Source organism: Colletotrichum aenigma (genome assembly GCF_013390185.1).
Source record: "Colletotrichum aenigma strain Cg56 chromosome Unknown KSG_Cg56_contig04, whole genome shotgun sequence".
NCBI classification, from domain to species: Eukaryota; Fungi; Ascomycota; class Sordariomycetes; order Glomerellales; family Glomerellaceae; genus Colletotrichum; species Colletotrichum aenigma.
The window spans coordinates 4,662,759-4,676,113 of NW_023500910.1; the positions used below are offsets into that span (position 1 = coordinate 4,662,759).

Here is a 13,355-nt window from a genome sequence, read left to right on the forward strand (position 1 = left end):
TCTCAACCTTGCCTTCTTATTTTTATTCTGATGGCATCTGCGAACCTCATTGACACATGTAAAACTGCTGGGGTACTTTCGCAAGTGTGTTACGTTATCATATCACAAGCCCAGGTACGGCAGGTAGCGGCAGGTAGCGGCAGGTAGCGGCAGGTAGCGGCAGGAACCCCACAAAGTGCTATCGATATCCGACGCCTTATCGATAGTGATGACTAAGACATCCCGGCGCGTCCTGCCTGGGGTAAGTACTCGGCGCCGGTGACTGTCGCCCGACGGCGAGGAGCTTCAACATCGATCGCACGACTGTCGTCAAGTGCATCGCGAATCCTGCAGTGGCCCCGTTCGAAAATCACCATTTCGCCCTATATCGAGACTACAACTACTGAGAAGAAAAGGATAAGTCCACCTTCAGCGCCCTATCGATCGGCGCATCCTTCCACTGCCGTATAATGAGCTCGACCCGATAAGACATCGACGATGCCCTCCCGCCGAGTACAACCGGACCTCTCCGTTCGCCTGCCGACAGGCCCCGCGCAACCCGAACTTCCTCCTATTTCCGCGCTGTTTCTCATCGACTTTGACGTCAAAGCTGGATACACAATCGTGTGGAAACAAGCGGCTCCCGGGATCGAGCTCGAGGGACTGGTTGAATACAAGAGCTTGCCTTCGGGTCTACACACTGTTCCCGACGACTTGATCTACTTCGTGCACGAGGGTGCCCATGCCGGCCTCAGCGCATTTATCAACACGCCATGCGACGAGGAGGAGGCGCGCCATGCGCGCATGATTGCCGTGGGAGTCTTGGTGCCTCTGAGTTATGGTCGGCTTGGCCGGGCGTGGAGACATGCCGAGGGCCTGAAGGACATTGCAGCGTGAGTGCGCATCTACGCTATGCATGGCTCATCTTGCTAAGTTTGAACAGAAAACTCGCCGAGAATCGCAAGAATACGGCAATACTCGATGAATACTGGAAGAACAACCGGGAAAAAGAGGACGCCGATCAGGAACGCCCCCCAATGGAGTCGCCTTCTGTCAGCTTCAGTGCCCAAGCTACCCAGCCGAAGAAGACGAGCCACAACAGGAACCGCTCCGCTTCCGATGGTGCTGCGCTTGTGCATCCCGGCCATCGGCTGTCCCCGTACCATCCAGCCTGGAGTTTGACAGACTTGCTGGACACTTTTGGTCCCCTCATCTTCCCCATACATCGGGCAGCTTTGCTTCGGAAGCGCATCTTGATATCCTGTCACGCACCAGTGCGTGAAATCTGCAGCTTTGGTAGGTTCAGACCGGATTCCCGAAACTTGAAGTAGCTCACACAATTCCAGTGTACAACATCTCGGTTCTCTCAAACATCCCCCAGACGGTCGCGGAGCTATTAGCACCATCATCCTCGTCTCAACGTCTGAGGCCCCTCTTCACCATCGGCGTGCATGACATCCCCTTCCTCGTCGAAGACTTTGAAGCTTCAAAACGAAAGAAGGCTGACAGCAATGACGCCGTGCCAGACGAGGCCGGGAGCGGTTGGATTGCTTGCACTACTGACAGTATTCTGGCCATGAAGGATACTCTCTGGGACATGCTCATCACAATGCCTCCCCCGTACTCACCTAATGCGAAGGACAAGGTCTGGCCGACGGTCGAGTGCCCTCGTGGTGTGCCCGTTAAGGCAACACAGCGAGACCTGCGGCGATTCCGTGCTCTGAAGAGTGGCCTTACCCGGCTCAAGGCCACAACACCTAGACCAAGGACGGCCGAGAGCCCACGCTCTGAAAACTCAACCAGCTTCAAGCTCACCACTGGTGCTTTTCCTGCATCGAATCTTGAGTCTGACGAAGCCCTGGACAGGATTGTGGAGCCATTGAGTTGGTCTGCGCTGGCATACAATGGCTTCATGTGGTGGGCCAGTGCTGGAGAACAGGCGCGGAGCGAGGAACAGGAGGAATCTGCCCGTGATGCCGCCCTGCTAGCAGATCTCGGCCTGATGCCTCACACCCCGAGCATGACGATGCCCACCCCGAAACAGCGAACAGCATCCGGTGGCATGAGGGATTCGATCGGATCCGTGGCATCACGGCAGTCTGTCGGGCCGGATGACGACGAGGCCCGAACCGAGCTCGCCGTCATCGCATATTTCCACCGCCTCACAGCGCAGATGCTCTCCGTTATGGCGGACGTCGTAGAGAGCTCCGATGACCGCTACGAAGACGACGACGATGATGAGCAAGAGGCCGAGGACACGCCTCTTCGAGCAGATAGCGAGGCGGACCTGCGCTCCGTCCGCGTGGAAAGCCATGCTATCGAGAGCATGGGTCTCGATGTCTGGAATGCACACGATGCCGAGTTTGTCAAAGAGCTCATGGCGAAGTACTTTGACCGCAAGCCTTACATTGAGGGCAAGGGTGTTGAGGTGTGCGGAGTGCGCGTTTGCTAAGCGATGCTCACTCGTGGCGGTGGTCGTTTAGTCTCAAGAGGTGGATATTCGGAGCAATGACTAGACTTGTTGAGTCTGGGGAGTGTAAACTTGAACATGTGGGGCTACGCTGTGCTTCTTTGACGCGCTCAATCATCGTGGCATATTTGTTTGTTTTTAAGGGTTGTTTCGGCGTTGGGCTGCTTTGTTTTTCAAGAACAAGCGTGAGGATATTGCGGTAAAGAAGATGGGCCATGCAAGCAGGAGAAAAACTTGAGGGATTACTAATGTATTAAAGAGTCACACGCAAAGTCGGTTCTCATACAGTCTGCGCTTGTCATGTTGCATCACCAATGTGCTGTTCATACATTTATATCAATCAAAGAATGCTCTGCACCAAGACATTTGTTCATAGCATGAAATGGCAAATTGCCAATATTGCGTTGCCTTCCATCGCATGTCTCCCGTGTCGTTGTTGAACCGACCAGGGGCTATGGAGTGACTGATAGGGCTGACCTGGATCACCCAGGTAAGGGGCGCACAGGTTGAAATGATGGTCAAAAAGGAGGGGCGAGGGTCAGTTGCAGAACACCAGGCGGTGACGATATGCTGTAGACACAGTAGCGCCCTGATAGCGGACGGGCTAGTTTCTGTGTGTTTGGTTATGTGGACTGTGGAAAGGTCCAGAAGCTATGGAGTGTTTGTGCTGCCTCTCGTCGGTGTTTTGTCTGCCGTGCCGGAGGGAAAAGATAATTTGGGCTTGGCCGGAGACTTGGCCGACAATTGGCCGGGAAATGGACGGGGGTCCAGATTGCCAGGAACCCCGCCCTTCCCCTCCATGGCAGCCACCCGCCAACACATCTGCTGGCGTTGTCCACCGTTGGGCACGGCAAGGCCCTGTACCTAACTTGACCCCTCCTGCCAAATTGGCTCTCGGGCTTCCATTCACCTCAGGGTAGGAGGTACCTTGCTTCCATTAGGTACATTACCCAGGTAGGCGAGGCATCGTACAGAGAATGACACCACCTGGCAGGAACGCGGAAAGTGAGGTGGCCTCAGGGAGGAGCATGAATGCTCTGCAGACTGGAAGCTGGAAGCATCCGTAGCCATATCCATGCTGCTGGATGGTGACCTTCAGCAGTGGGTTATGGAAGTTTAAGTGGAAGGTACCTTGACCTCACAGACCAAGAGTTGATCGACCCCACTTGTGCACGAGACAGAAGTGCACTACACACTCTACCGACTTTTGGATTGTGCCTGTGAATGGAGAAAAAAAAACACAAAGGCGGCGAGCAGCGACACCACCTGCCACCTCTGGAGTTGGACCTTACCCGGTCGACTACCTTAGCCTACGATATCCCCTCAGCCTTGCACCACTGCACAACCTTCCTCCTACTCCTCCTCTCTCTGCTCGATCATCCTACGACCACCTGCGATTCGCCCCCAAGGCCAAGAACTGCATATCGCCTGCTCCCCGCCGACATTCGCTGGCCCGCCTCGTGCTCGTCTCCGACCAAAGTACCTCTCGTGTGTGTGCACATTGAACCTCCCAACGCATCCGATCACCAATTCCCTCTGCCTAACGTATCGATCCGAACCGGGCCATGGGTCTCCAGTAGCTGCGTCGCCGCTTCCACGTCGAGCAAGAATGCTGAATGCACAGCTTCAAGCGCTGCCAGAATTATAGCAGCACATTTGCACCAAAAAAGAATTAGCCAGTTTTTCGGCCCTTTGACTTTTCTACCCGCGATATTTATTCCATCCGACGTCTCTGAGCCACATTGCTTAGAATATGGACGCTCAGGTACGTTTGCAGCGCATGTGCGATTGCCGAGTAGCTCGTGGTTGGGCTGCCATAGAAAAAACAAAAACAAATGGCCTCCTCGTCTGGTGCCCCGCCAGTTTGGATCAGCAGCATCGTCACCGCATCCCACCACCGCCTCACCTCCGCCGACCGCGGTTGATATTTGTTGACTGCCTCTGCCACGGCAACCCACTCCTCCCCGCTTCGGCAACCCTGCAAAACAGACGATGATTACCATGCGTAGACCTGAGCTGACCCGACCTCGTTCAGATCGAGAACGCTGTTGAAGCAGCGTTCAACCCCACCGGCAACCAAGACCTCAAGCAACAAGCCTTCGAGTACCTGAACCAGCTGCGAGTCGATCCCCAGGCCTGGCAGGTCTGCACCACCCTCTTCGCCCGAACTCCGAGACCTTCCGAAGTCGTTCGTCTGTTCTGCCTCGAGGTAGTCAACTATGCCGTCCATGCCCAAGGTCTCGACCGGCAAAGCCTCACATGGCTGAAGGACATGCTCCTCGATTACGTCCGGAACATGTACAATGGCTCCCAGCAGGACCAGATCGACCCGGCCCACCTGCAGAACAAGCTATCGCAGACCCTCACGTACTTGTTCGTCTTCTTGTATAACGACGGTTGGGATTCCTTCATCGACGACTTTCTTGCCGTTGCCAGCAGTCCGAACAACACCGCCGGCGTCGTCCTGTACCTGCGAATCCTCGGCTCCATCCATGACGAGATTGCAGACATGCTGTTGACCCGCAACAGCAACGACGCGAAGCGCAACACCGACCTGAAGGACCAGCTGCGTGCGCGCGATGTTCAAAAGGTTGCCCAGTCCTGGAAGGACCTACTGTCGCAGTACTCGGGACAGAATGATCACATAGTGGAGATGGTTCTGAAGGTTATTGGCAAGTGGATTAGCTGGATGGACATCTCCTTGATTGTCAACCAAGACATGCTCGGCCTGTTGCTTCCTGTTATTGGCCGGACAAACAACTCTGGCAGCGAGGACAAGGTCAGGGACGCTGCCATCGACACACTCACCGAGATCGTGGGCAAGAAGATGAAGGGCCCCGAGAAGATGGAGCTCATTTCCTTCCTCAACTTGCGCGACATCGTGTCCCAGCTCATCGCCAGTGCCCCGCTGGCCGACCTGAAAAATACCCCCCAATACGACACCGATCTCGCGGAGGCTGTCGCCAAGCTCGTCAACACCGTCATGGCAGACATTGTGCGCGCACTAGAGGATGGCCAAGCAAATGAGAACACGCGAGCCAAGGCCGAGCAGCACTTGCACGATTTCCTCCCCTTCCTGTTGCGCTTCTTCTCCGACGAATATGATGAGGTCTGCGCGACCGTCATTTCCTCGCTCACCGACCTCCTCACTCTCCTCCGCAAGGTGGGCGCAAACCTTCCTCTCTCTTACAAGGAGATGCTCCCTCCCATCCTAAACGCCATTATCCTCAAGATGCGGTACGACGAGACCTCCAACTGGGGTGATGAGGACGAGCAGACGGATGAGGCAGAGTTCCAGGAGCTACGCAAGAGGTTACAAGTTCTTCAGAAAACTGTTGCGGCCGTGGATCAGGACCTCTACATTGAGGTCTTGAGCAACCTGGTTTCTCATACCTTTACTGACCTCGACCAACGAGGCTCCAACATGGACTGGAGAGACCTAGACCTAGCGCTTCATGAAATGTACCTGTTTGGTGAACTGGCGCTGCCGAATCAGGGGCTGGGCACGAAGAGCCAACCGAACAGCACAGCAACAGAAAGACTGACCATCATGGTGACAAAGATGGTCGAGTCTGGTAAGTCATCACCCCTTCATTTTCGGTGACATCAAGCTGACCCGAGTAGGAATTGCTCAGTTCCCCCACCCCGCCATCTTGCTCCAGTACATGGAGATTTGTGTCCGATACTGGCAAGTGTTTGATGCCCGGCAAGAATACATCCCGCAAGTTCTCGAAAACTTTGTGCGGTTGGTACATCATGACCATGTTCGTATCAAGACACGATCCTGGTACCTCTTCCTGAGATTCGTCAAGCATCTCAGGGCTCATGTCGGCAACGTTGCCGGGACCATCATCGAGGCCATTAGCGACCTCCTCCCGATCAAAGCTGAGGTTTCTGAAAATAACGGAGATGATGATATGTCTTCGGATGAGTCCGACCACTCCGCGGATGCCCTGTTCACCAGCCAACTGTTCCTTTTCGAGGCCATTGGCTGCATTGCTTCGACTGGAAGCACACCCGCAGATAAACAGGCCTACTATGCCCGGCTGGTGATGTCTCCTTTGTTCCGTGACATGGAAGCCCACTTGCCCAAGGCGAAGGCTGGCGATGCCCAGGCCATCCTCCAAATCCACCACATCATCCTGGCCCTCGCAGGCCTGGCTCACGGCTTCTCCGACTGGACTCCTGGCAGCAACTCGGCTCAGCAACGACCTCCCCCAGACAAGCTCGTCTCTGATGAGTTCTCAAGGGCTGCCGAAGCCATCCTAATTGCACTCCGCGAGCTCAACGGCTCCGCCGATATCCGCACCGCCTGTCGAGCTTCGTTCAGCAAGCTGCTCGGAGTTCTCGGGTCTGCAGTGCTTCCTCAGCTCCCTCAGTGGATCGAGGGATTCCTTTCACAGAGCTCGTCCAAAGACGAGATGGCCATGTTCCTGCGATTGCTGGACCAGATCGTCTTCGGCTTCAAGACTGAGATTTATGACGTCCTGAACCTGCTGCTCACCCCCTTGCTGCAGAGAATCTTCGCCGGCCTGTCGGAGCCGGTGACGGGCACAGACGACGAGATCCAACTCGGAGAGCTGCGCAGGGAATATTTGTCTTTCCTGCTGGTGATCCTCAACAACGAGCTGCAGTCGGTCTTCATCAGCGAAGCCAACCAGGCCTTCTTCGAGACAATGATCACCTCTATCCTCACCCTGGGACGCACCCTGGTAGCCGAAAACATTGGACCCAGTCGTCTGGCATTCAGTGTGTTGGCGCGCATGGTCGTCGTCTGGGGCGGCCCCGACGTGGCCAAGATTTCGGACAACCCCTCGCACCCGAGCGGTTCGGCCAACCCATCCATCCCGGGTTTTGATCGGTTCATGATTGAACGTTTCCACCCGCTCTGCTGGGAGGTGTTCCAGGACCCGAACTTCAGGCCGCACAAGGATGCTCAGAGCAAGCAGGTGCTCAACGAGATTGCTGGGCTCGAGCAGGCCATCTATGTCAAGACGGGAGACATGTTTATCCAGAACCTCCAGTCGCAGTTGTTCCCACACCTGGGCATTGACGGATCCGAGTTCATGCGGTGCATGTCCACGTCGGCGGACAGAAAGGCTTTCTCGGGTTATTTGCAGGGGCTGCTGAAGAGCCGTAGATAGTGGCTCGGCTTATTGCGGTGAAGGGGGTGTGAAGGCTTTACAACTATGAAGGACAGGTACAGGGAAGGGGATGGATTTCGGGAAATCTCGTCTTGGCCACTTTTCTTTGTTTACATATCCACTGGCCGCATCGCCTTGGAGTTTAAGGGAGGCATTAGAGATTAAATGACAAATGACAAAAAGACCATGTTCTATGCAAGTCCTTGCACATTGTGTTGGTGATGACCTCGCCGGCTGAAAGGTGGCTGTGCATGTTGGAAGACCCCTGAAATTCTTGCCCAGCCGTATAGCCGCAGCGCTTACACATTGAGACGACTCTCTAATTGGCTTTTGTATGCTAATAAGCCCAGCTGCATCTGTGTGGAGGTAACTGTCAGCCTGTTATCGAAATCGAAAGGAGGACACCCATCTCCCACGCCGAGCCTACCCAACGACTTTCCCTCTCTCCTTCCAATCTCACTACTCTCGTCGTCACAGACAGTCCCGCGACTCCATCATTCTGCAACTCCCACCCTGACATCAGCTATGTCTGATCCTCATATATACACCGTCGGTTGGATCTGCGCCATTACCGCCGAGTTTGTTGCCGCCCAAGCGTTCCTTGATGAGGAACACGCCGGCCCGCGACAGACCGCACGACACGACAACAATAGCTATGTTCTAGGCAAGACTAGCGGTCATAACGTCGTCATTGCTACCTTACCTAACGGCCAATATGGCACAACCTCGGCAGCAACGGTCGCTAGAGATATGCTCCATAGCTTTCCGAATGTGCGTATTGGGCTGATGGTAGGTATCGGTGGCGGCGCACCTAGCCAGAAGCATGATATTCGGCTCGGTGATGTGGTCGTCAGTACCCCAAATGGTGGACGAGGAGGCGTGTTCCAGTACGACTTTGGCAAGACCGTACAGAATTGCAAGTTCCAAGGCACAGGATTCTTGAACCAGCCGCCGTTGCTGGTACTCTCAGCCCTCACTACGCTTCAGGGCAAATATGAAATGAAAGGCCACCGGCTTATCGACGAAGTGGACAAGAATATCGGGAAGATCAAGAAGAAGAGCGCATACGGACAACCTGCTCAAGCAAGCGACAGGCTATATAAGCCTAAAATTGTACATCCTTCAAGCTGCTGCGATGACGTATGCGGCGATGATACCGCCAGTCTCATAGCCCGCCCTGATCGAGGCGAAGAAGATGACAATCCTGCTATTCACTACGGCTTGATTGCTAGCGGCAACCAGCTGATGAAGGACGCGCATATCCGGGACATGTTGATAAAAGAGAAGGACGTTCTATGCTTCGAGATGGAGGCTGCTGGTCTGATGAACCACTTTCCGTGCCTTGTTACCCGGGGGATATGCGATTACTCTGACTCGCATAAGAACAAGGAGTGGCAGGGCTTCGCGGCCATGATGGCGGCAGCTTATGCCAAGGATCTTTTATACCAGATTGCGCCAGACACTGTTGAGGCTGAGAAGCCCATCTCCAATTCCAGTTAGTTTGGCAAAACCCAACTCGTCTGACCCTATCTGACTGTAAAATAAGTTCAAGAGTTGCTTTCCGACATTCAAAAGGGTTTACAGTATTTGAAGCTCGACAAAGGCGAAAAGCTGCCTACCGCCCGAAAGCCCCAATCTGTTGTGCCATTCCGCCGCGACTCCGATTTCGTAAACCGGCCTGACATCTGGTCATGGATTGAAACGCGATACGCCGGATCTGAAATATGCTTTGCTCTCGTGGGCCTCGGTGGCTTTGGGTATGTCGCACCGGCTGTTATCAGAGGCCTATACTGACAAAGCTACAGCAAGTCCCAGGTTGCCATACAATTCGCTCATTAAGTCCACGATACGTCCCCCGATACCAGCATCTTCTGGGTCAATGCCAGTACTAAAGCGACCTTCCAAGACTCTTACCGTTCCGTAGCAGAAGCTCTGGAGCTCCCTGATCGCCACGACCCTGGTGTCAACATTCTAGCGCTGGTACGCGACTGGCTGCAGAGAGAGGATGTGAGCCGGTGGCTGATGGTTGTCGACAATGCCGATGATGTTGAGATGCTCACTAAGACGAATGATCAGAAAGATCCGCCAATGCCAATAGCGTCGTATCTCCCAAAGACAGGCAATGGCAAGATTCTCGTGACGTCGCGCAGCTGGGACGCGGCAGAGAAGCTTACGGATAATGGCGAGATGATCCTGAGAGTTTCGAAAATGGGGACATTGCAGGCCCTGCAGCTACTCCAAAAGAAACTCGGCCAAGATGTCGACGAAGTCACCGCATTGCGCCTGGCTTTTTTCCTCGACCACATTCCCCTCGCCTTGAACCAAGCAGCGGCGTATATACACAGACGAAGCCGGGGGACCATCCAGTCATACATGGACGAACTCCAAAAGAGTGAGAAGCGGAAAGACGCTTTGCTGCGTATCGACAGAGGGGATGCCCGGCGGTACCCCGGTGTGTCCAATTCTGTCGTTCTGACGTGGCAGTTGACGTTCGAGCAGATTAAAAAAAAGCAGCCTCGGGCGGCCGACCTCCTGTCGTTGATGAGCTGCTTCCAGGCACAGAACATTCCAGAGTATATGTTGCACCACTATGCCAGCGAAGTCTCGAGTGTTGAAGAGAGCGGCGACAACGACGATGGAGATTTGGAGGACGACTTGGAGGTGCTCCAGGGTTACTCCCTCGTCACGATGACAGCCAGATCAGGGTTCTGTGAGATGCACCCGCTAGTAAAATTTTGTACACAGGCCTGGATTCGGGATTTTGGTCTCCCAGAGCTGTGGAAGAGACGCTTCCTCAAATCTGCATCACGACACTTTCCATGGGGCGAATTCGAAACATGGGAGCAGTGTCAAACGTTAATGCCCCATTTACAACCACTACTCAATCAAAAACCTTCAGAAGAAAGCGACCGGTTGGAATGGAGCACATTAGCGACGAATGTTGCCGGCTACATGTTTGCGCTGGGCGACTACTCTCGAGCGGAGGTGCTAGCACAAGACGCCATGAGCATTTACATGGAAAGCCTAGGTCGGCAAGATCCCTCCACGCTGTCGAGCATGGCCCGCCTGGCTTCAATATATCGAGGACAGGGGCGGTGGAAGGAGGCTGAGGAGCTAGAGGTGCAAGTAATGGAGACGAGTAAAACCGTCCTTGGTATGGCTCATCCTGGCACATATAGTCGTATGGGCTATCTAGCAGCAACATACTGTCGTCAAGGGCGGTGGGCAGAGGCAGAGGAGCTATGTATGCAGGTAATGGAGGCAAGCTCGAGTGTGTTTGAAAAGTATCCGAGGACTCTTATTATTATGAGCGGTCTTGTGATAACGTACAAAGGCCAAGGGCGATGGGAGGAGGCTGCAGCGTTAGGTGAGCGGGTGAGAGATATAAGCATAAAAGAACTTGGAGAGGAGCATCCAAACACACTGATAAGTATGGGAAACTTGGCATCAGTTTATGACGGCCAAAGGCGGTGGGAAGAGGCTGAGAAACTTCAGAAACAGGTCGTGAACACTTATAAAAAAGTGCTTGGAGAGAATCATCCCTTCACGCTAGATAGCACAGGATATCTAGCATCGATATATAAGAAGCAAGGTAGATTCGAGGAGGCTTTAGATTTACAAGCGCAGGTGGTGGGCATACAGAAGAGGGTACTTGGAGAGGAGCATCTAAATACACTGGGAAGTATGGACAAGTTAGTGGATATGTTAAAAGCACAGGGTCGGTGGAAGGAGGTGGAGAGTCTAGAGGCGCAACTGCTGGAAACAAGAAAGAGGGTGCTTGGCGAGGAGCATCCGGATACGATAAGAAGTATGAACGGAATATGAGTTCTAGCTGCTGGCCAGGGCCGATGGGAAGAGGCTAAAGAGTTTAATATGCGGGCGATAGAAATGGGAAAGAGGGTGGTTGGAGAGACGCACTCCGACACACTAACTAGTATGTCTAAACTAGCGAAAACGTATAAGGCTCTGGGCAAATGAAAGAAGGCTGAAGAGCTGCTGTCTCAAGTGGTGGAAACGAGAATAAGAGTGCTTGGAGAGGAACATCCACGCACCAGATCATCTGCCTCTCGTCTTACAGCATGGAGATTACAGTCCCAGGGAAAGGGACACGAATGATCATGATCATGATCTCGTTGATCATGAAGAACCTTGGTAGCTGTAAGAAACAAGCATACATTGACACCAATATGTTCAGTCGCGAAGAGACTTATGCCATATATTATCGTGCGTCTATCACTGTTTACATCGCCGTTTTCCAATGGTGTTTAAGACGTGATTGTAGCCGTACATGACCATGGCGTGATATGAAGGGTTCTTGGCTCAAGAAACAACAGAGCCAATTTCCACGACCACAACTGCTTCACCAGAAGCCATAAACATATGTAGTCTGCTCGAAGAGCTCCAAAACGACTCCGTGGTGGCAAAGTCTCCAGTGTGGGACTGGACACTGTTGTAGAGAACGTGCTCGTGCCGACGACAGTTTCTTGGAGTGAATGTACCGAGGAAAATCACCACGTCTGGAGCAGACCAAGACTCACCGCCGGCTTCTCTACTCGGTCGAAAGAATGTCCGGATTTTGCGGCCTGGTATCCCCGACACTGGTCTTGGTAGTCCCGTCCGTCTTGAGCCTACCGCCGAAGGCCATATCAGGAGCTGTGTCAAGCCTCTGCTCGACAGGCAGTAGTCAGAACTCAGCTTTGTCTCATCGCGAGGGCAAAGTAGCGGCAATGGGTGACCACTTGATTCTTCATATGACAAACGGTTGTCAGACGGCTCAGATCTCGAACTCTGGACTGATCGGGAGGTCACTCGCAACGGAGCCCTGGACGCTTCCCACGCTCAAGTTCGGTTCCGCTAGCCGTGGGTCGACAACACCGCAGCGAGGCTGTGAGCGGTGCTCATACGTGCAATCTGCTGGTGAAAAGGGAGAATGGCGATACGACAGCCAAGACAATCATCAATATCTCTGAAGGGAGGTATCCGTCAGACTCGGCCGATTCGACGGTGCTCATATGGACTGTCTCGTATTTAGCAGGACCGCGGGTATGTCGAACCGCGAGACAGACAAGAGCTAGCGACGGGCCGCAGCCAAGATGTCTCGCTCGCACGCCGTGTGCTTGAGACACAACGCGTGTTGCTGAACCAGCTGGACGCTGTCCCGAGGCCGGGCCCTGCCGTGTTGTGCGTTGAGTCGAAACGTGTGTTGCACCACACACTCATTTGCCGTGAGACCTGCAGTAAAACATCAACATGCTCATGTGTATTGCCATTCAAAGCAAGGGCAGTACGGTAGTTGCTGATCCCCATGAGAGCCTGGCAGCGCAGTTGAGACCTGTCTGTTGATTTCAAGGGACCAGAATGTCTCTCGGGGCGTCAGTCGGAGCAATAGGTTTGGGAGACCCTTGGGATACAACTCTTGTGAAAAGCATCCCGGTACCGGGCGGTTTCTGGTCTGGGTGATGAGCATCGGGGACAATCTCAAGACGAAGCATCGGCGAGAGCCCAAATCGTTCGATACTCGGCGGTCTGCATGCGCAAAACAGCAACGTTCAGAGTGGCTCGAATTTTGCTGCTGCTGCTCCCTTGGCCACGCCACCTCGAAAAGATGAATGCAGAACCTCAAGCAACGTATCGGGCGCGTCAAGCAGTTCCTTGGTCTGCTGTCATCCGGTATCACGGGCAATCGAGTCCGGGCGTGGCAAGGGTAAAGAACAGAACGCGCGCTTCGAGCCAATAATGTAGGCGATTTCCCGTAGTAATCC

General features: G+C 53.9%; 3 protein-coding genes across 3 annotated transcripts; all 3 read left to right on the forward strand.

Annotated features, from left to right (window-relative positions):
• Positions 1 to 477: 477 nt before the first annotated feature.
• On the forward strand, positions 478 to 2,431 carry ANR2 (Uncharacterized protein; the record flags this gene model as incomplete). Its single annotated transcript, XM_037322331.1, has 3 exons — positions 478 to 872; positions 923 to 1,275; positions 1,326 to 2,431. The coding sequence occupies 3 exons, from the start codon at positions 478 to 480 to the stop codon at positions 2,429 to 2,431; spliced, it is 1,854 nt and encodes a 617-aa protein (XP_037178855.1).
• A 1,771-nt stretch (positions 2,432 to 4,202) lies between these two features.
• Positions 4,203 to 7,593, forward strand: LOS1 (Exportin-T; the record flags this gene model as incomplete). Its single annotated transcript, XM_037322332.1, has 3 exons — positions 4,203 to 4,214; positions 4,485 to 6,024; positions 6,074 to 7,593. The coding sequence occupies 3 exons, from the start codon at positions 4,203 to 4,205 to the stop codon at positions 7,591 to 7,593; spliced, it is 3,072 nt and encodes a 1,023-aa protein (XP_037178856.1).
• Positions 7,594 to 8,118: 525 nt separating this feature from the next.
• On the forward strand, positions 8,119 to 11,571 carry CGCA056_v007084 (uncharacterized protein; the record flags this gene model as incomplete). Its single annotated transcript, XM_037322333.1, has 4 exons — positions 8,119 to 9,088; positions 9,140 to 9,350; positions 9,459 to 10,747; positions 11,543 to 11,571. 4 exons carry the CDS (start codon positions 8,119 to 8,121, stop codon positions 11,569 to 11,571), a joined length of 2,499 nt encoding a protein of 832 aa, XP_037178853.1.
• Between the last annotated feature and the right edge of the window lie 1,784 nt (positions 11,572 to 13,355).